This window comes from Dendrobates tinctorius, unplaced genomic scaffold, assembly GCF_039654945.1.
Source record: "Dendrobates tinctorius isolate UK_male_01 unplaced genomic scaffold, ASM3965494v1 ptg000021l, whole genome shotgun sequence".
NCBI classification, from domain to species: domain Eukaryota; kingdom Metazoa; phylum Chordata; class Amphibia; order Anura; family Dendrobatidae; genus Dendrobates; species Dendrobates tinctorius.
The window spans coordinates 14,244,861-14,267,412 of NW_027361689.1; the positions used below are offsets into that span (position 1 = coordinate 14,244,861).

Genomic DNA, 22,552 nt, shown 5'->3' on the forward strand with positions numbered 1-22,552 from the left:
GAAGAAGTGCACGCCCCAAGTCAAAACTATCTGAAAACACCCACTTGGACTTAACAAAAGTTAACTCATTAGGTGCCAAAAACTTTGATTGTTAATATCTCTCCAACGGAGAGGCATAATTAAAATAAATAAATCTTTAATTCCACTCTGCATCCACAATTGCAATATGAATCCAGTTCTACTTCTTTATTCAACAAATTAAGAAATTTTTTTTTCCTCTTCGCCACGACAGCACCCACTGAGAGAGGGGATCCGCCCCCGGAACAGGAAACCTACAGAGAGATAAATGGGGCGGTCCCCCTCGCTCCCTCAGTTTGGTTTCCTGTTCCTGGAAAGGAACCCGCAGAAGAGGATGCCTGGTCTGGTAGCCGCCTGCGTGCAGAATATGAGCAGCAGGGGCCCCAGGACCGGAGGCAGCGTCGGGCGGAGAGGTGTATTCCCCCCCCAGAGCTGGTGTAATGCAGGTGAGGCTGGAGGCGACAGTGGTGCCAAAGCTCACTGGGGGCATGGCTATACTCCCCCCCCCCCCCCCCCCGAGGGGGTAGACGCATTACTAGCGCCATCTGGGCGTACTGAGGCCGCGCGCCCCCCCCTGAGTGGCAGAAGGGCTTGAGCGTGTGTGCTGAGCGGCGCCGCTGGGAGTCATACCTGCGGCAGGAGAAGGACCCCGTGCGTGGAGGGGGGGCGCAGACGCGCGGTGTCGCCGGCCGCATCACTATTTGCGGTGACCCAGTGCTCCAGGAGAGGCAACCCGGAAGTGGAGGGGCCACCCAAAGAGATTATGCCAATCATGTATTGAGGAGGCCTTACAGGAGGAATCCTCACGAAAGAAGGAGGATATCCGGGCAATGATAAGAGAGGAACTACGGGCCTTAGGCGGTTCCAGTAGTCTAGGGGGTCACTCCTCCGTGAGAGAAATACGTTCGCCTAAAGGAGGAGTCTCGCTGGCGTCAAAGTCGCCGTCAGATACCGGAGAACTAGATTCCGATAAGTCCCAGGAATACCTTTCCTCAGAGGACGAGGATCAGACGTGTTTCCCCACGGACAGTGTCAGTAATCTTGTGAAGTCTGTCCGAAATACCATGGGGTTGCCGGAGAGTAAGGACCCCAAGACCCCTCAGGACATAATGTTTGCGGGTATTTCCCGTAAAAAGGTCCGAGCATTCCCAGTGGTCCCAGCTGTAAAAGACCTAGTTAAGAGGGAATGGGAGAAACAAGGTCAGAGAATTCAAAAAGATTTAATACCTGGATAAGAATGAAGTGATCAAACAGAGTCAGCATGGGTTTGTAACTAATAAGTCATGTCAGACTAACTTAATTTCCTTCTATGACGGTATCACTGATTGGGTGGATCAAGGAAATGCTGTAGATATAGTATATCTTGACTTCAGCAAAGCATTTGACAAAGTCTCTCATACAATCCTTATTGAAAAAATGACTAAGTATGGAATGGACAAGGCAACTGTTAGGTGGATTCATAGCTGGCTTAGTGATCGGACCCAAAGAGTGGTCGTAAATGGCTGCACATCCAGTTGGAAGAATGTCTCAAGTGGGGTACCACAGGGCTCTGTCCTGGGCCCTGTATTGTTCAACATCTTTATCAACGATTTAGATGAAGGAATTGAGGGTAAACTGATTAAATTTGCTGATGACACAAAGCTAGGAGGGATAGCTAATACTAGAGAAGAGAGAGAGAGAGGATTCAAAAAGATTTAAATAAACTGGAGAAGTGGGCAGTAACTAACAGAATGGTTTTTAACAGGGAGAAATGCAAAGTACTACATCTGGGCAATAAAAATGAAAAAAGCATATATAGAATGGGAGGAATAGGGCTAAGTGACAGCACATGTGAAAAAGACTTGGGTATACTAATAGATCACAGACTGAATATGAGTCAACAGTGTGATGCAGCAGCAAAAAAGGCAAATGCAGTTCTAGGATGTATTAACAGAAGCATACAGTCTAGATCACGTGAAGTCATTATTTCCCTCTACTCCTCTTTGGTCAGACCTCATCTGGAATATTGTGTCCAGTTTTGGGCACCACATTTTAAAAAAGACATCAACAAACTGGAGCAAGTTCAGAAAAGAGCGACCAGAATGGTGACCGGTCTGCAAACCCTGTCTTATGAGGAAAGGTTGCAGGATTTGGGAATGTTTAGTTTGCAAAAGAGAAGACTGAGAGGAGACTTAATTGCTGTCTACAAATATCTAAAGGGCTGTCACATTGTAGAAGGATCAACTTTATTCTCATTTGCACAAGGAAAGACTAGAAGCAATGGGATGAAACTGAATGGGAGGAGACACAGATTAGATATTAGAAAAAACTTTTTGACAGTTAGAGTGATCAATGAGTGGAACAGGCTGCCACGAGAAGTGGTGAGTTCTCCTTCAATGGAAGTCTTCAAACAGAGGCTGGACAGACATCTGACTGGGATGATTTAGCGAATCCTGCTTTGAGCAGGGGGTTGGACCAGATGGCCCAGGAGGTCCCTTCCAACTCTACGATTCTATTCTATTCTATTCTATGATTCCTCCCCTTAACGTCAAAGCGTAAGTATCCCTTTGACGATGAGGAGTTAACAGCCTGGTCGAGAGCCCCCAAGGTGGATGCGGCAGTGGCCTCTACCTCCCGTAGATCCTCCTTGCCGGTAGAGGATTCGGGAACTTTGGCTGATTCTTCGGATCGTAAGACCGATACATTCCTCAAAAGATCTTGGGAAGCTTGTACGGCAGCCTTTAAGCCCGCAATAGCAGCCACGTGTACGGCAAGATCAATGTTGGTGTGGCTGAACGACTTGGAGGACAATATTAAGAATGGAGTAGACTTCTTTCCTCTATACCCCTCATTAAGGGAGCAGCGGCCTTCCTCTCCGACACCTCCGTGGACTCTCTCCGGTTGTTGGCTAGAGCGGCAGGACTGACCAATGCAGGCAGGCGGGCCTTATGGTTGAAGGGGTGGAAAGGAGACACACAAACAAAAACTAGATTGTGTGCTATACCCTGCCAGGGTAAGTACCTGTTTGGTACGGAACTGGATGAGATTTTGACAAAAGCGGGGGAGAGGAAGAAGGGGTTCCCTAACCCGTATGTTCCGTTTAACAGGAGGGCCTACAGGAAGCCGCCGTTCGGTAAAAAGAAGGACTTTAGACCCCAGGACCGCTGGGGAAATAAGGACCCCAAGCAAAGAGGCAACCTTTTCGGGAAACGTCCCTTTAGGGGAGACAGATCCCGATAAAACCATTACACCGGTAGGTGGCAGGCTATTAAGATTCAGCCGCCAATGGATGAAGGTGACATCAAACCCGTGGGCCCTAAATATTGTATCATCAGGCCTAAAATTAGAATTTGTTCGGTATCCACCGAACTCCTTCTTATTGACTTCTATGAAGTCCCGATCACAGCAGGAAGCACTGGAGATGGAGATTGCGGTACTGCTAACTAAACAGGTCCTAGTAGAGGTCCCAGACGACGAGATAGGGATGGGCTTTTATTCTCCTCTATTCTTAGTCCCTAAACCAGATGGCTCTTACAGGACTATAATAAATTTAAAGAAACTTAATACCTTCCTAAGACTAAGGTCGTTTAAAATGGAGTCGATTAAGTCTGCAATAAAGCTTTTGTTTCCCAGGTGTTATATGGCAGTCTTGGACCTAAAGGACGCCTACTACCATCTCCCCATATATCGAGGGCACCAGAGGTTCCTGCGGGTAGCAGTCTGGTTCAGAGGTCGGATTCAGCATTTCCAGTTTGCGGCAATGCCATTCGGGCTATCCATGGCTCCTCGGGTATTTACCAAATTAATGCTGGAAGTAATGTCGTATGTAAGGCTGAATGACACCCTAGTTGTCCCTTACTTAGACGACCTACTCATAGTGGGGAATTCTGTTACACAGTGTGAAGCAAGAATAGCTAGGATTATCTCATCCCTACAAACACTGGGTTGGCTAATTAACTGGGAGAAGTCCAGACTAGAGCCAGTGACCTGTCAAAGGTTTTTGGGCCTGCAAGTGGACTCCGTAACTGAGGAGTGCTTTCTGCCAAACGCCAAAGTAATGGCCATAATCGATAAAGTACAGAATACTACAGGAGGACCCGTAATATCATTGAGACAGGGCATGTCCTTGCTGGGGTCTCTGATATCGTGCATTCCAGCGGTGCAATGGGCTCAGTTCCACTCCAGAGAACTACAGTGGGCTATTCTGCAGGAGACAGATAGACTGCAGGGGCGGCTGGAAGGGAAGATGTCCCTATCGCCCGAGGTGGTTGAATCCCTAAAATGGTGGTTAATTCCTTCCAATCTATCGAAGGGAGTACAGTGGTGGGTGACTCCCTCCAAGATACTCACCACGGATGCCAGCCCCTTAGGTTGGGGAGCCCACCTAGAGGAGTACATGGTACAAGGCTGGTGGCGTGAGAATGAAATAGAGGCCTCCTCTAATGTAAAGGAGCTAACAGCGATTTTTTACGCGATATCCTACTTTCTCCCGCAGTTAAGAGGCGCCCACGTAAAGATCCAGACAGACAATACCACCGCAGTGGCCTATATAAATCGGCAAGGAGGCACGCGGTCAATGCCACTGATGTCTATCGCGGGAAAGATTCTGGAGATGGCCGAGGTCCATCTTCTCTCCTTGTCAGTGCTCCATATAAGAGGAATGGACAACTCCCGAGCAGACTATCTCAGTCGCCAGGCCCTATACCAGGGAGAGTGGGTCCTCAGCAGAGACGTCTTCGAAATGATAGCGTCAGAGTGGGGCAGACTGGAGATAGACCTATTCGCAACCAGAGCCAACAGGCGCGTAAAAAGGTTTGCTTCTCTCTACAGGTCGGACAACCCAGACATTCTAGATGCCCTCCAAGCACCCTGGGCATTCCAACTAGCCTATGCCTTCCCTCCAATGGTGCTACTACCAACAGTAGTCAGGAAAATAAGACAGGAGAGGGCGAGGGTCATCTTGATAGCCCCGTTTTGGCCAAAAAGACCGTGGTTTTCATGGCTGAGAGCCATGTCGGTAACCGACCCGTGGATCCTGCCGCTGCACCAGAATCTTCTCTCGCAGGGACCCTGCTACCATCCACAGGCCAAAGCCCTGCACCTAGCGGCCTGGAATTTGAAAGGGAGCTACTGAGGCAGAAGGGTTTCTCAAAGAACCTAATCAATACCCTGCTACAAAGCAGGAAGGAGTCCACGACAAAAATATATGCTAAGGTGTGGAGGAAGTTCCTGGCCTTTCACCCAACAAAACTAGCTGGTGAAGTACCCATTACGGCCATTCTAGAGTTTCTACAAAAAGGCCGAGAACTGAGACTCTCAGTAAACACTCTTAAGGTCCACGTGTCAGCCCTAGGAGCCCTGTTTAACTATAACATGGCAGCAAATAGATGGGTGACTCGGTTTATCTCGGCTTGTCAACGAGCAGAACCGGTGCATGTGCCTCAGCTACCAGCGTGGAACCTTACTCTAGTTTTGGATGCCTTCACTCAGGCACCATTTGAGCCCATAAGCTCAGCATCAGTAAAGTGCCTCTCATTGAAAACGGCTATGCTGGTGGCCTTAGTATCGGCCAGGAGAGTGAGTGATCTTCATGCTCTATCAGTAGACCCACCGTTCCTGTTAACAACACGAGACAGTCTCATTTTAAATACGGACCCGTCCTACCTGCCCAAACGGGCAACTAAATTTCATAGGTCTCAAGAGATATGCCTACCTTCATTCTATGAGAACCCGTCAACACAGGACGAGGAGAAATATCACACCTTAGATGTGAAAAGAGCCGTGCTAGCCTATCTAGATAGGACCAGTCCCTGGAGGCAGAGTAGGTCTCTTTTTGTCTCATTCCAGGGCAGCAGGAAGGGGTCTGCAGTTACATCAGGCATGATATCCAGATGGATTAGAGATGCGATCACAATGGCGTATCTGACAAAAGGAGAAGACCCTCCACTGGGGATTAAGGCGCACTCCACTAGAGCCATATCATCCTCCTGGGCCGAGAGGGCGAACGTCCCAATTGAACAAATATGTAAGGCTGCAACCTGGTCTTCTCCGTCTACCTTTTATAGTCACTATAGACTAGATTTGTCCTCTACCGAGGATCTAACTTTTGGTAGATCAGTCCTTAACACGGTGTGCCCGCCCAAGTGTTTATCTCTGGAAATCTCTCAGTGGGTGCTGTCGTGGCGAAGAGGAAAAACCGGATTACTTACCGGTAATACTCTTTTGTAGAGTCCACGACAGCACCCGCTGTCATTCAGTTAGGGAATCCTCGCTAGGCAGCGAATAAAACACATCCGGCACCGGGTTTTCAATAGCCATAACATAGTCCATGCGGTTTATTCCTCCATCATAAACCCACAGCAACAATATAAACTTCGCATTACAGCATAGCGTCCATTATAGCTTCACTCTGGTTATCCTTATATCACACAGGTTAAGCAAATGTCCATTACACAGGCTCTTCAGCCTCAGCGTTACCTCACCCCATCAGGGTTAGCTCACGGTTCCTTCACCATGCGGCAGACGTCCATTCCCTCCAAGGAATTCCCAGGCATGTGCAGCCATTACACACAGCGTTCACTTGCTGTCAGAAGGCAGCCCCATCTCACTCAGACGGGACCTTCCACACTGGACCAACCAGGTCCCAGCATTCACCTCATGTGACCTACCCTGGCCACATTATATGGTCCACAGCCACGCCCACCGGGTCACATGACTATGACCTCATCACAGGTCCTTCAACCACTTACACTCTTTACAACAGTGTTCTTTAAACACACCCCCTGGGTGGGTTTGTAAGTAACTAGGCCAGCCCATCTCCCTAGTTACCTGGAGACTTCTCCCTGACACATTGAAGCAACACCTCAGCAATGTCCTTGCTGATCAACACACATACATAAGTCTCCATCTCAAGGCCACCCACCTTGAGATACATAACAGCCCTTCCATATTCTGCCACTCATCCTCTCTCTTGGGACATCCACACAGCGCCCCCTAGTGGACACAGTGGTCATTACACCACAGTAGCTAACAGGGCACCAAAACCTTTCTCTATTGTCCACCCTGACACACAAGGAAACTTCTCGGGTACAGAGCACGGACCTTACTCTTGGTGCTGATCTCACTGCTTTGGGAACTGCTGCTGCTGTGTCTCTTTTTCCCCTTGCGGAACATCCTCTTATCTCAGGTCCATCCGGACGTCCTGTGGGGAAAAGACATTTGGAGTGTGAATATCCCCGCTCCCAGCAGTGTATACACTGTATAGAATTATTACGTACTATTTGTTTACAATCCATGTAAATAGTTACAGGTTCTTTGCTTGTACCTTTTACGTTTTCTTATTTCTTTATGTTGAATAACTTTTTGCCTTAAATATTGTTCTATTTTGACCACTTTAATATGCTATTACTTGGGTTACTTTGTCTACTGTGAGATCTGAAAGAGAAAATTGTGCATGTTATCTGAGCATGCTCAGGTGCTAAACGGGTGACTTGGGCGTGCTCGAATAATATGTTCGAGTCCCAGCGGCTGCATGTCTCGCAGCTATCTGACAGCTGCAACACATGCAGGGATTGCCTAACAAACAGACAATCCCTGCATGTGTTGTGACAGTCGAACAGCCGCGAGACGTGCAGCCGCTGGGACTCAAACATATATTTTGAGCACGCCGAAGACACTCTGTTAGCACCCGAGCATGCTCAGATAAAGGTTATCCCAGGACGTTTGCTCATCACTACACACTAATTATCACTTTTTGCAAACAACCTCATTGTAAAAGGGTTTATCAATCGAATAAGCCATCACCATCTAATTATTAAGGGTCTGAATGCCAGGAAACCACATGACTGTCATAATAGGATTTTACACCAAAATCCTCAGCAAAAAAGGATTTTACCTTTTCAACTCTGCAGTCTGTGCTGGGAGATACAATCTAAACCAAACGGGCTTATTGCATTTTCCTGCCTATGGGTAGCACACTGCAACATCACAATGAATGATGCAGGACACGTTGCGACCCACGACCCCAAGTGACCAGTGTCCTGGATCCTAATTAAATCTGGTTATGGTCCATGTGTCTGTATTGATCATCACATTAGTTTTTCTCACATGCAAAAAAATAAATACATTTTCAAAGCTTCTCCTACTCATTAATTAGTAAAACAAATGTTGGCGTTGACTTTCGTTTGATCCACTAATTGGATAGAAAATGGAGATCTCTATTTTAAAAGAAAAAAAAAATGGTCCACTAAACAATTCCATAAGCCCCATAGACTATAATGGGTCGATGTTACACCACATTCACACGGTCAGTGTTTGGTCAGTATTTTACATCAGTATGTGTAAGCCAAAACCAGGAGAGGAACAATCAGAGGAAAAGTATAATAGAAACACGTCACCACTTCTGGATTTATCACCCACTCCTGGTTTTTGCTGAGAAATACTGACTGTGTGAACGTGGTCTTTCATCAATGAAGTACAAAGAGATACAACCTGTATGTGAAGCAATGTTAAAATGAGGCCTAAGGTCTAGCATGGAGGGGGTGGATGGTGCAAAACAATAGTTCAGAGAAAAAGTGGCACCGAAATCCCCAAATAATAGCTATAGGGTGTAACCCCTTCCTGTCTGCTTTCATGATATTAATTTAGAGAAATAAAAATGGGTTTCTGCAGCAGATTTCAGACTTATGCAGGTGTTGAAATTGCCCCCGAGCCCTTAGGGTGGGTGGCAGGAGCCTAAAATATCTCTTTGGCCCACATGAGACCAATTCTGTTACACCCATGATATTCAGGGGCCGCACTGGAAGATTTTCACTGCTCCCCTCCCTTATAACGTAGCTCACACCCCTCCACAAATATTGCAGAGATCCCCGACTCTCCAGCACCACTCCCTTGAGTCTGTGTATCTGCGATGGGTATTCTACCACTTCCTTCACACATGTGGAAAAAAAAAAAGTCAGTACGCAGGCCACTTTAACGGACTTGAAAATGGTCTTTACAATAGAAACATTGATTTTTGCTATCATACTGGGTCAATATTAAAAGCTAAGAGGATTATTCTTCCCACCACCCTTCAGAAACATTCCCAGGCCTGTGCTCTTGATCGCAGCTAGTGTGCTGGGATTACACTTCCAGCCACAAGGCCCCTTCTCATAAATAGGGCACTGATTACCCCGAGTAACCAACAGGATCACTTCTTTCATGTTCTACCCAGTGCTGCAAAGAAAAAAGCTGCAATCTGATTAGTTTCTGTGGCGAACTGCTCTCAGAACCAATAGGATCACTTCTTTCATGTTCTACCAAGTGCTGCAATCTGATTGGTTTCTGTGGGGAACTGCTCTCAGAACCAATAGGATCACTTCTTTCATATTCTACCCAGTGCTGCAAAGAGCTGCAATCTGATTGGTTTCTGTGGGGAACTGCTCTCAGCACCAATAGGATCACTTCTTTCATGTTCTAATCTGCGCTGCAACGATAAGAACCGCAACCTGATTGGTCGCTATGGCTAACTGCTCAGCATTCAGCCCTACATTTATTAGTTTACCTTCTCGCCACCAGTCCGAGCAACCGCTTGCCTACCGAGCCTCTCCTGCCCCTGGCTCTAGTAGGGTACAACTGACATACCCTCGTCTTCGTGGCCGGGAGTAAAAAAAACATGTGGAACCTTACAGTAGAGAACACTGGACACCGGAAGTGGCGGAGGATATTCAGACACGGACTGATAGAAGGAAAGGCGAACCACCGGAAGTCGGGTTGACTTGCTTGGAATGAGGTTGATGTGAAGATGTCTGCGAAGAGGAAAGCGGAGAGTGTGATCCCGGCGGAGGAGAGCGACCAGCTGCTGATCAGACCTCTGTGAGTGCGGCCTCCATGGTTGTGTGCAGTGTCAGACTGTGTGTGACTGCAAGTCTCAGCATGTCCTCAGGATGCAGATCCCCATGAGGATTTAATAGGGCCAATCCTCGGCAATTCCCCCCAAATTAAATAGGATGCAACCTATTTCTGAAGCTGATTTTTTTTCTCATGTGTGACAGTAATCCGTCCAGAAAAATTGTGATTATTATTATTTAGATAGCACCATTGATTCCATGGTGCTGAACATGAGAAGGGGTTACATGTAGTGATGAGCGAGTGTGATTGTTGCTCGGGGGTTCTCCGAGTATTTTGATGTGCTCGGAGATTTAGGGTTTGTGCACACGTTGCGGATTCTGTTGCAAATTTTTCCAACTCCGCAGGTAAAATGACCTGCGTTTTACCTGCGGATTTAGTGCACATTTTGTGCGGATTTCCCCTGCATTTTTACACTTGCGGATTTCTATGATGGAACAGGTGTAAAACGCTGCGGAATCCGCACAAAGAGTTGACATGCTGCGGATTCAAAACCACACCAAAAATGCGCGGAAAAATCTGCAGCATGTGCACAGCATTTCTTATTTTACATTGAATATAATGGTACTGTATACCACAGGAGAAACTGCTGTGGATCCGCAGGGCCAAATCTGCTTTGGATCCGCAGCAGAATCCGCAACGTGTGCACACACCCTAAGTGTTTGTCGACGTAGCTGCATGATTTGCGGCTGCTGGACAGGCTGAATACATGTGGTGATTGCCTGTTTGTTAGGAATTCCACACATGTATTCAACCTGTCCAGCAGCCGCATATCATGCAGCTGTGTCGACAGACACTAAACCCGAGCAAGGAGTATACTCGCTCATCACTAGTTACATACAAATTACAGATATCACTTACAGTAAACAAACTAACAACGACAAACTGATACAGAGGGGAGAGGACCCTGCCCTTTCGGGCTTACATTCTACAGGATGGTGGGGAAGGAGACAGTAGGTTGGGGGGTTGCAGCAGCTCTGGTGATGGTGAGGCGGTAGCTCCTCTAGTGGTGAGGAGGCATTGGGGATCATTGCAGGCTGTAGGCTTTCTTGAAGAGGTGGGTTTTCAGGTTCCGTCTGAAGGATCCAAGTGTGGTTGATAGTCGGACGTGTTGGGGCAAAGAATTCCAGAGGACGGGGGCTATTCGGGAGAAGTCTAGGAGGTGGTTGGGTGAGGCGTGAATAAGTGTGGAGGAGAGAAGGAGGTCATGGGAGGACTGGAGATTACGTGAGGAATGATATCGGGAGATTAGTTCAGAGACATATGGAGGAGACAGGTTGTAGATGACCTTGCAGGTCAGTATTAGTCATTTGAACTGGATACGCTGAGGGAATGGGAGCCAGTGAAGAGATTTGCAGAGGGGAGTGGCGGAGGAGTAGCGAGGAGAGAAATAAATTAGTCGGGCAGCAGAGTTAAGGATGGACTGGAGATGTGCGAGTTTGTAAGCAGGGAGGCCACAGACAAGGATGTTGCCGTAGTCGAGGAGGGAGATGATGAGGGCATGCACAAGCATTTTAGTAGATTGAGGGCAGGGCTGTGGAGTCGGAGTCGGTGCTCATTTTGGTGGAGTCGGAGTTGGAGTCGGTATAAAATGGACCGACTCCGACTCCTAAAATATATAATAAATTGGGTACAGTAGTTCAATGCAGGATGTTCTGAATATTTTTTCATAGGAGTTTGGGAAAGTTATGAAATGTCCTATAAATGGCTGTTATATTCCTGATCTAAGGCTACATTCACACACAGCATTTTTCCTGTGTTTTTTGAGGATACGTTTTTCAGCTGCAAAAGCTGATCATCTTTTTAAAAAAACTGCATCACCTGAAAGGTTTTTGAGCTCATAGATAATGTTTTCAATAGCAAAAGCAGATTAGAAATCTGCTCTATCTATATATCCATTTATCCATATCTGTCTATCCATATCGTATCTGTACCAAAAAGAATGAAAACCGGGTAGTACACCAATATATATTCTGTTCTATCTAAATATCTTGATTATTGGATCATAAAAATGATTAAATGTCTGAGGTTCACATTGTACTACAATAAATTTTTCACTTAAATATAAGCAATATGTGTGGGAGTCGTGGAGTCGGAGTTGGAGTCGGAGTCGGTGTAAGGGAAATTGAGGAGTCGGAGTCGCAGGTTTGGCTTACCGACTCCACAGCCCTGATTGAGGGTTGAGGAAAGGACTGATTTTGTAGATGTTTTTGAGCTGGAGGCGACAGGCGGTGGAAAGAGCTTTGGATCCGCGTCGCCGGCGTTGGCTGCAGATTGTCTTGGGATTTGTCCCGGGTGCATAATCAGTGCCTATTCTGACCTGTGTGAACTTACTCCTATATGCCCCCCATGTTTATACAGACATTTCCCTCCAAAATGGACCTAAACCCCGGTCACCAGCCCGTACATTGCCCATGTATGTCTGTCTGATCGTCACTCTCCAGCTTTCTGATTATACACTTATAAAGCATAACCATCCCTAGAACTTTTATTCATAAATATTACACATGAAGAAAGCAACTTTATAATATATCTTATCAGAGAAGTCCAATTCTTCCTCCAGGACTGATCGCTCACTCTTAATTCACAGGTAAACTCTGACTTTAGTGAAGACAGATTTATTTTCCCATCGCTGAGTAGGAGATAACAGTTGGTGCTTAGAATGTTCTATGGAGAGTAGCTCACAGACATTGTGCTGCAGGCTCTCCTACAATGACTGTTGCGCTCTAATGACTTTTCTGTGTGTTTTTCTAGTGGGGCTGGTCAGGAGGTCGGCAGATCATGTATCATCTTAGAATTCAAAGGAAGAAAGATCATGGTGAGTGGCCGTTTCCGGCATCAATAACTTTATTATTTTTAGTGTGACTTAGTTGTCAATTTTGTCCCCTGTGTTTAAAGGGATCATCCAGAACTTTGATAGAGCCCTTAGAATAGGTCATCAATATAAGATTTAAGTATCTTCCACTTGCGAGAAAACCGGTTTGATTATTCTGCACGATATGATGATTCTCCGGCGCTGGTAATGCAAGTATGTGATATGCATCTTCACCGTCATGTTCCGACTAGACTGTATCTGGCCTCACTCAATGCATTTGCTGGACTGTGGCATTTAAGTCTAGTGACAATGTGGCCGTGAGTATGCATATTGCATACTTGCATTCACATTACCGCTATTCCTGGCATCAGTGACTCCTGGCAGCACGTAGTGTGATATAGAGTGACTGCACACTTGGAGTTTTAGACTTGACAACCCCTTTAAGGCTACATGTGTAACATATCACTGATTATTAATGAATGTTTGAATAAACATCTTCCCACCCAGCCTGTGGAATGGAAGAAACTTTTACTGTCTGATTTTATACCTTAACGTTTCTAACTTTTTTTTTTTTTTTTTTTACATTAGCTGGACTGTGGCATTCACCCTGGGCTAGAAGGAATGGACGCACTTCCTTATATTGATTTGATTGATCCTGCAGAGATTGATCTCCTTCTGATAAGTCAGTAAGTAAAGTCCATACATGTGGAATCTCACCAGGTATTTACGCCTTCATCTTAGAGCAGCATGATATATGGACAGAGACAATGATTCCAGCAATGTTATATACTCATTGGTTTGGTAAAATCACTTTTCTTTGCTGCAGATCTACAAGTTTTCTGAATGCTGAACCTTTGTTAACTTTGCCCACACCACTGATTGGCAGCTTTCTGCCTATGCACAGTGTAGGCAGAAAGCTGCCAATCTATGGTATGGGCGTGCTTATACACAGCTCATGAATACGGAGGACTACATGACAGCAGATTTACTAGTCCATTAGTGATAATCTGTTGATAAAGCAATGTTTTTATTGAAATTACAGCAACAGCCTAGTAAGTGACATATCCCTGGAATCAGGGTCTCTTGACTTCACACTGCTCTCAGATTACATAACAAAAGCCTGCTGTCTGATTCTCTGTAAGTACATTGTTCATATCACACCATAAACACATTCATCAGAGGATATAGCTAAAATATTGAGCTGCCATCTAGGTATATAGATGTAGTGTGTACAATATAGAGTCCTACAATTACTGTGTTGTGTGGTTAGTATTTTGCCATCTATGGACTTACAGTACGTGTCAGAAAACCAATCCCAAAACCTTTTGAATTCTGCTTCCAGAACCCATGGGCACTAGTTAATACGATCAGTAGTTCTGCACCGGGGTCTGTATCACAAAAGCGGCATAATTCCCACCACCTGATAAATACATGTGGGCCATGTTTTAACACGAGCATTACGTAGAGTGCTGCACCACTATGTATTTTAAATGCCTCTTGTTCTATTTCTCAACCGTGCAGACCGTATTAGCGAATATGGCACCTCTGCTGCGCTGTGACAGGTTTGCCTGTTTGATGCCTGGGTCTTTCCTGTCATTACTCTCTGCCACTTTTTTTTTAGAGCAAGAAAGTGACGTTGTAAATAAAGGCGCACTGCATGAAAATTTTACGCCTTGCCCCATTGTTTTCTACCAATTTGGAAGTGTCCGGTGAAAGCGTTCACTGCTTAAAAAAAAATGTCAACCACATTTCCTTTGAGTGCAACAGCTCCATAAAACTGTCCCAGTTGCATTATTAAAGTAAGTCTGTCAGCAAAGAAGGATTGTTCATACCAAGCACAGGCGCTCGGTGCACCATGGCGGTGCCAAACAGTTTTGGGCACCTTCCTGACTACTTCCTTTCCCCTCTGTCTCCACACCACCTTTTCTTTGACAGCTCTGACTTTATAAATCCAGAAAAGGGCAGTAATAAAGTGAAAATGACTACGTGGCAAAGTGTACAGAACTGTTTGGCTATGCCAAGAGTTCACCGAATGCCTGTGCTTGGTTTGAACAGTCATTCTGTGCTGACAGAATCCCTTTATTGTGTTTTTAAAGGTTGTGTCTTCTCTCTTTAGTTTTGCTGTATGCTCCAGTCCTGCGTCTCCTCTTTTTTGTCCCAGGCCTTGTTGAAGTGGCTGCAGTGCTTGACGTCATGATTACAACATATAACCGCTGCAACAAATCACTGAGCTTAGTGGTTTCATGCCATCTACATCAGCAAGATCACTATGCCTATTCATTGGCTTCTGCAGTCACATACTATATTAATTAGGTGCAGGGGCAGCAATGGGGGGGTTAAGTGAGGATTTTTTTTTTTTATTTTTACATAGGGCAAGCCTTAAGATGTTTGAAAACCCCTTTTAAATGTTAACACATTCACCTTTTTTAGATTTAATACAACAATTTCATCTGATTCTGTTGTTCTTTACTGGTGTGCGAGAAACTCGGTTAGATCATAAGACATTATCATCACTGTCCCCGATGGGGCTCACAATCTACATTCCCTAGTATGTCTTTGGAGCGTGAAAGGAAACCGGATTACCCAGAGGAAACCCACATAAGCATGGGGAGAACATGCAAACTCCTTGCAGATATCCTTCTTGGTAGGATTTGAACCAAGGACCCCAGTGCTGCAAGGCTGCAGTGCTTACCACTGAGCCACCCTGCTGCCCATTTTATTCAGCAGTCCTCCATTTTTAATTCACTGTTTTCTTTTCTCCTGTTTAGCTTTCACTTAGATCACTGCGGGGCACTGCCATGGTTTCTGCAGAAGACGAGCTTTAAAGGCAGGACATTTATGACACACGCCACCAAGGCAATTTACAGATGGCTGCTGTCGGATTACGTCAAAGTCAGGTAATCTGGATCAGAATACTCACACGCGTTTTAGAAGAAAGCAGTTGGATAAGATGCTACATTTGGTAATTTGTGTGTATGTTTTGTAGCTAAGGGGATTGCTGTCATACTATAATCAGAATTATTTGGATGACTGTATCGCTGTATATTACGTAGATATGTTGTCCACTTGTTAGAAAGCAACCACCAATTCTCATTGTTTGCAATCTAAAATAGCACAATGGATCATGTTCCTGATCATTAATTCATCTGTCCCAGGCTTGAATGAACTGAATCATTAGAGCCAAGAACGTGACCTGCGAAATCCTAAAGAATCTTCCGTGACTTCATAGGATAGGATCCAATCTCGTTGTATATCTTGCTCGTGTGTGAGCCCTTAATGGAGTCTTCTGGTCGACAAAAATTTCAACATTAATACAAAAAAGCGTCAGTGCTCGGAGGACAAGGATACACACAGATAGTGATAGTAAAGGTGAAAATCTGTAATAGATCATAATGTTATCAGAACATACGACCATATGTGTATACTATTGAAAAGAAAGAAGGGTATTGATTATATTGGGGTTAGAGATGAGCGAACATGCTCAAAAAATATGTTTTGAGTCCTCACGGCTGCATGTCTCAAGGCTGGTCAACAACATGCCGGTATTGTCCCAAACAGGAAATCCCTGCATGTGTCGTGACTGTCGAACAGCCGCGAGACATGCAGCCATGAGGACTCAAGCATATTTTTCGAGCACGCCGAAGACACCCAGTTAGCACCCGAGCATGCTCAGATAACACCTTATCCAAGCACGTTCACTTACCACTAATTGGGGCCAGATCTAATAGGAGCTGAAAATTTTTTTCTACTAAAGACTAGTGCTCAAATGAGAGCCCATCCAATTTTCCATAGTGTCTTCTGTGGGACATGAGGTGATTGTAAATGCCAGAACTAGTGTCTCCGTCATCCACAAAGCCTCCTAACATGTTTCAAAATTGGATGGACTCTCAATCGGACACTAGTCACTGTTAAGAAGGAGACCCACTAACCCAATTTTGAGGTAATACTGACAATGGCCCAAAAAAATTGACAGTCCTCTTTCTTTTTGGTACTATACATATATAGTGACAAGTTCTGGCTGCATTTATTGTGATCTACTTACAAATTGTTACCAGTTCTGTCATTTATCTATTAGCTTCTATCTTTATCCTATCCTTCCTCATCTTCAGCGCTATCTCTGTGTTTTAGTATGTCTGGGTGTCTGGTTTTTTCCCCAGCGTGTCTTTGACAGGACACCGGAGCTTGCAGCACTTTGTGAGCTTGCTGCACTTTGCTCTGTTTTTATACTATGTCTTGTGAGGCTTGAGTGGAGGGATTTATTTATTTTTCCTATAAATTATAACATATCCACTAGATAGGTGATGTCTATCTTCTCAGTCCATTGCAATTGTGGCAGGTTTTCCCTAGAACCTTGGTACATTACTCCAAGTCTATGGCACTGACAAAGACAGTAGAATCTCGCACTGTCCTCTGCTTAATTCGGATTTACAGTGCCATAGCCTTAGAGTGGCGCGGCTGCACGCACGACCAGCCGCTTTATATATCTTGCTTGTGGCCAGGGGTGAAATTGGAGACAGAATTTTTCCGTTTCTGGTGATCTGGGACCTCTTAATATGACCATAGCATCTTTTTTAGCTATCTGTAATAATTTGTGTAGTCCCGAATGCTTTTTATAAATAGTAGTTTGCACGTCTGTCAGATTTGGAATCCGGTTTGTCTTGTCAATGCCAACCTTATCTGTACAGAATGTGCCTCTTTATAGCACTTTTACTGGGTTATAAAACGGTCAGATACTTTGCAGATTTACAACGCTTATTCCTGTGTCTCGGCTGATTCTGTAGTATTTGTAAGAATCTATTGTGTACCCTGAACCTCCTTGTGGAGTGTGTCAATGACTGCCTTCTGGACCATCTGACAAGTCAGCAGTCTTCCCCATGATTGTGGAGACAACTGAAACAGACTAAGGGACCTTTTTAAATGCTTAGGTAGCCTTTGCAGGTATTTTTGTTAATTATTGCAATTTACTGAGATAATGACTTTTGGGTTTTCATTGGCTGTAAGCCATAATCATCAACATTAACAGAAATAAACACTTGAAATAGATCACTCTGTGAGTAATGACTCTATATGATGAGTTTCACTTTTTGTATTGAAGAACTGAAATAAATTAACTTTTTGATAATATTCTAATTTTGTGAGAAGCACTTGAACTTGTAACATACTTTCTCTTCCTCTTGCCCTCAGTAACATCTCTGCAGATGACATGCTGTACACAGAGACCGACTTAGAAGACAGCATGGACAAAATTGAGACCATCAACTTCCATGAAGTGAAAGAAGTAGCAGGAATCAAGTTTTGGTGTTACCACGCTGGACACGTCTTGGGAGCTGCCATGTTTATGATCGAGATTGCAGGTGTCAAAGTGCGTACCCATTGTCTTAATCATTTTAATGCTTAATCCCTTAGTAAAAGTGTCTCACTCAGCATATAATAACTGTTCAAACCAAGCACTGGCGCTCTGTGCACAGTGGCGTGGCTAAACACTGAGTGCACATTATCAACTCCTTGTCTTCCATTTATCTCCGCCCATCTCTGGCTCTATAAAGCCAGAGCAGTCAATCAAATGAGAGATGGGGTGCAGATCGATGGAAAACAAGTAGGTGGGAAAAGGTACTGTTAAATGTTTTGCCCTGCCATGATGCACAGAGTGCCTGTGCTTGGTTTGAACAGTCATTCTCCTTTAAAAGGATTCTTGTACTGAAATGAAAATCTGCAGCTGGTGCTAGAATAATAATATGCCATCCCAAATACTCATTCCTTATGTTGTGTTGTTGACCTCTGCTCCAATGAACTTGTTATAGAACGGGCACTTTTCCTGGAGCTGAAGCTACAGCACAGTATAAAGGTGGGTGCTATACAGCCCCTCTACAAGTCCTAATCTCTGCACTCAAACAGGATTTTGATGGTTTATGCAATGTGAAATGTCACCCTGCCTGATGTAAAATCTAAGATGTCTTCAGCAATACAAATGGTGTTTGTGACCGTACAATTCTTTGCTTTACAGTTGCTGTACACTGGCGATTTCTCCAGACAAGAGGACAGACATCTCATGGCAGCAGAAATTCCAAACATTAAGCCAGATATTCTTATTATTGTAAGATTTATTTCTATGACAACATGATAAACTGGCAAATTCAGTCTTCAGGTTAGGGTTAATAACAATCAAAGCCATATCTATAGCGACCCTATAGTGACACACTTTCCTAAAGCTTCATATGGCCTTGTGCTTACACATTAGTGAGTGACATATAATTCCTCGTTCTGTTTGTCATCAGTTTTATACATGCATTATATACATATACAGTGGGGAAAAAAAGTATTTAGTCAGTCAGCAATAGTGCAAGTTCCACCACTTAAAAAGATGAGAGGCGTCTGTAATTTACATCATAGGTAGACCTCAACTATGGGAGACAAACTGAGAAAAAAAAATCCAGAAAATCACATTGTCTGTTTTTTTTTTCATTTTATTTGCATATTATGGTGGAAAATAAGTATTTGGTCAGAAACAAAATTTCATCTCAATACTTTGTGATATATCCTTTGTTGGCAATGACAGAGGTCAAACGTTTTCTGTAAGTCTTCACAAGGTTGCCACACACTGTTGTTGGTATGTTGGCCCATTCCTCCATGCAGATCTCCTCTAGAGCAGTGATGTTTTTGGCTTTTCGCTTGGCAACACGGACTTTCAACTCCCTCCAAAGGTTTTCTATAGGGTTGAGATCTGGAGACTGGCTAGGCCACTCCAGGACCTTGAAATGCTTCTTACGAAGCCACTCCTTCGTTGCCCTGGCGGTGTGCTTTGGATCATTGTCATGTTGAAAGACCCAGCCACGTTTCATCTTCAATGCCCTTGCTGATGGAAGGAGGTTTGCACTCAAAATCTCACGATACATGGCCCCATTCATTCTTTCATGTACCCGGATCAGTCGTCCTGGCCCCTTTGCAGAGAAACAGCCCCAAAGTATGATGTTTCCACCACCATGCTTTACAGTAGGTATGGTGTTTGATGGATGCAACTCGGTATTCTTTTTCCTCCAAACACGACAAGTTGTGTTTCTACCAAACAGTTCCAGTTTGGTTTCATCAGACCATAGGACATTCTCCCAAAACTCCTCTGGATCATCCAAATGCTCTCTAGCAAACTTCAGACTGGCCCGGACATGAACAGGCTTAAGCAGTGGGACACGTCTGGCACTGCAGGATCTGAGTCCATGGTGGCGTAGTGTGTTACTTATGGTAGGCCTTGTTACATTGGTCCCAGCTCTCTGCAGTTCATTCACTAGGTCCCCCCGCGTGGTTCTGGGATTTTTGCTCACCGTTCTTGTGATCATTCTGACCCCACGGGGTGGGATTTTGCGTGGAGCACCAGATCGAGGGAGATTATCAGTGGTCTTGTATGTCTTCCATTTTCTAATTATTGCTCCCACAGTTGATTTCTTCACTCCAAGCTGGTTGGCTATTGCAGATTCAGTCTTCCCAGCCTGGTGCAGGGCTACAGTTTTGTTTCTGGTGTCCTTTGACAGCTCTTTGGTCTTCACCATAGTGGAGTTTGGAGTCAGACTGTTTAAGGGTGTGCACAGGTGTCTTTTTATACTGATAACAAGTTTAAACAGGTGCCATTACTACAGGTAATGAGTGGAGGAAAGAGGAGACTCTTAAAGAAGAAGTTACAGGTCTGTGAGAGCCAGAAATCTTGATTGCTTGTTTCTGACCAAATACTTATTTTCCACCATAATATGCAAATAAAAGGAAAAAAAAACAGACAATGTGATTTTCTGGATTTTTTTTTCTCAGTTTGTCTCCCATAGTTGAGGTCTACCTATGATGTAAATTACAGACGCCTCTCATCTTTTTAAGTGGTGGAACTTGCACTATTGCTGACTGACTAAATACTTTTTTTCCCCACTGTATGTAGTGTCTTCATCAGTAGCAGTAACTCGCCTGCGCAGAAGCAGAATGAAGACACTGCCATTAAAAGGGCGGATACCTTACCCAGAACAGCGTGATTACAGGGCGCAGGCACAGTGACGGTAGTGGGGTGGTATTATAGTGAAATCAGGGGGCAGAGATTTCTTCCAGGCACCGCACTCCCCAGAGCCTGGAAGAAATCAATAATATAAAACATTAAAACTATTTCTCCACATCTACACCGCAGCTTTGAGGCATACAGGTAGGACTCTTTTAACCGTTCTATTACCTGTGTACCCATAGTAATAGCTTGAAAGCATCCAGGGTATGACAGATTTCCTTTAAGGCATCATTTGTAAATAGGAAAGCCTGTGTTCTGATGACGGTATTGCGGGGGGAATTCTAACATTTCTGTGTGATTGTTTCGTCCCTGCTCACATCTGATTGTAAACATATACATGTGTGAATTGCTGTATATCCCGTTTTCTACTATACACGTAGTGTCACCAAGAAGAAAAGATGGTTCGGTGAATCTAAACTTTATCTTGTACAACTTGTTAGTGTACAACTGGTATAGAGGAATGGGCTAGACAGTTTCTCAAATGAAATGCTTAACACGTGGGGACTATGATGCCATTGTGATTTTTGCCTTGGTCATGTCTATACTTACGACCTCTGTTTTTGCTCTCCATCTTCTATAGGAGTCTACATATGGCACGCACATACACGAGAAGCGGGAGGAGAGAGAAGCCAGGTTCTGTAACACCGTGCATGACATCGTGAACAGAGGTGGACGGGGACTCATCCCGGTGTTTGCTCTTGGACGAGCTCAAGAGCTTCTGCTAATCTTAGGTGAAAATTCTTCATAAAATAATATTTATTGAAACCCAGCCTGTATTCTGGTGCAATGGAAGTTCTTTGTCTCCTTTTGCAAATTCAATTTATTAGCAGAATTTACAAACTTTCTGCTGTTTGCAATAAATCAATGAAACAAGAACAATATAAATGGCTCCACACTTCAAGTATCACAAGTGGTTTCTGCAAATTCAGCACAAAACTTTTTAAAAGTTAGTCAGTGACACAACAGACATACAGGGGACATGGCCCCTATAAAAAAAAAAATCAGACCAGCAGGATACACTTGGGTGACTGAGAAATATAATTTTATTTCATATGTAAATATGCGAGCTTCAGCGTACGCTTGTCGCGGCCCTTTACTCTGCCTCACTTTGCGTTCTTAGCACTGATCCTAATTGATGGTTCCCGCTTTCCCATAGTGAGCGGATCATGAATCCCAACTGCGGTACTTCAACCCTGAAGGAACCTGGTGTCACTTACACAGGTTCAGCGTAGGCGCGCACAGTGTGGGTACCGACCCGTTCTCTTCCCTGCCTCCTGTCTATGGCTACCATTCGCTACTCTGATACTGGAAGTGCAGCAAATGTTGGCTGCCCACAAGAGCCAGGTATGAGAGCGTGCCGGCACCAACACTGCGCGGCGTCTATGCTGAACCTGTGTGAGTGCCACTGGGCTTTGTCAGTGATGGTGTAATCTTGATTAAGTTCATGCAGTGCTCACTGTAGAAAAGTGAGCATTGGCAATCAGGGACGTTGCACCGAATCCAAATTGTGGTAACGTAACTGTGCATGGATTCCTTGGCAACGGCAAGGGTGCACCAAAGCTTCATCATTTCCATATGAAATACTGTAAGTCATTTTTTCTGCCACTAAAATGCAAAAATGTATACCGCTAGTGTGACTTATAAAACTCTTAAGTCCCCTATATAAATGTTTAATTTGCTTTTTTGGGGCTGACAGACTCCCTTTATTGATTATTAGAGTCTCAGAAATCTTCATCTCCTTCATGACGAGCATCTTTGGTACTCGGTACAGCACACTTGGCCTATATGCCGTTGTGAAGTATAGCCAGACACCATCTTCAGGCAGC

The 22,552-nt window shown here is 44.6% G+C and overlaps 2 protein-coding genes across 12 annotated transcripts in view; one reads left to right on the forward strand and one right to left on the reverse strand.

The window, feature by feature from the left end:
• ITGB1BP1 (integrin subunit beta 1 binding protein 1) overlaps positions 1-9,802 on the reverse strand; it is a 43,117-nt gene extending 33,315 nt beyond the window's left edge. For 2 of the 11 annotated variants that reach the window (XM_073568204.1, XM_073568192.1), the window contains exons 1-2: positions 9,167-9,289; positions 7,104-7,198 (exon numbers count right to left, since the gene is read on the reverse strand). In XM_073568204.1, the coding sequence (XP_073424305.1) occupies positions 7,104-7,198; positions 9,167-9,197 (126 nt within the window). In that variant the 5' untranslated portion in view covers positions 9,198-9,289. Of the gene's footprint in view, positions 1-7,098; positions 7,199-7,321; positions 7,432-7,891; positions 7,989-8,957; positions 9,104-9,166; positions 9,290-9,538 lie in introns of those variants that run through there. The other 9 variants (XM_073568197.1, XM_073568199.1, XM_073568195.1 and 6 more) reach the window with 9 other exon arrangements.
• Positions 9,711-22,552, forward strand: part of CPSF3 (cleavage and polyadenylation specific factor 3) — a 54,148-nt gene continuing 41,306 nt past the window's right edge. Inside the window, exons 1-7 of the mRNA XM_073568185.1 lie at positions 9,711-9,849; positions 12,637-12,700; positions 13,286-13,383; positions 15,466-15,594; positions 17,882-18,059; positions 18,702-18,791; positions 21,307-21,457. Of these exons, the coding sequence (XP_073424286.1) occupies positions 9,779-9,849; positions 12,637-12,700; positions 13,286-13,383; positions 15,466-15,594; positions 17,882-18,059; positions 18,702-18,791; positions 21,307-21,457 (781 nt within the window). The 5' untranslated portion in view covers positions 9,711-9,778. The remainder of the gene's footprint in view (positions 9,850-12,636; positions 12,701-13,285; positions 13,384-15,465; positions 15,595-17,881; positions 18,060-18,701; positions 18,792-21,306; positions 21,458-22,552) is intronic.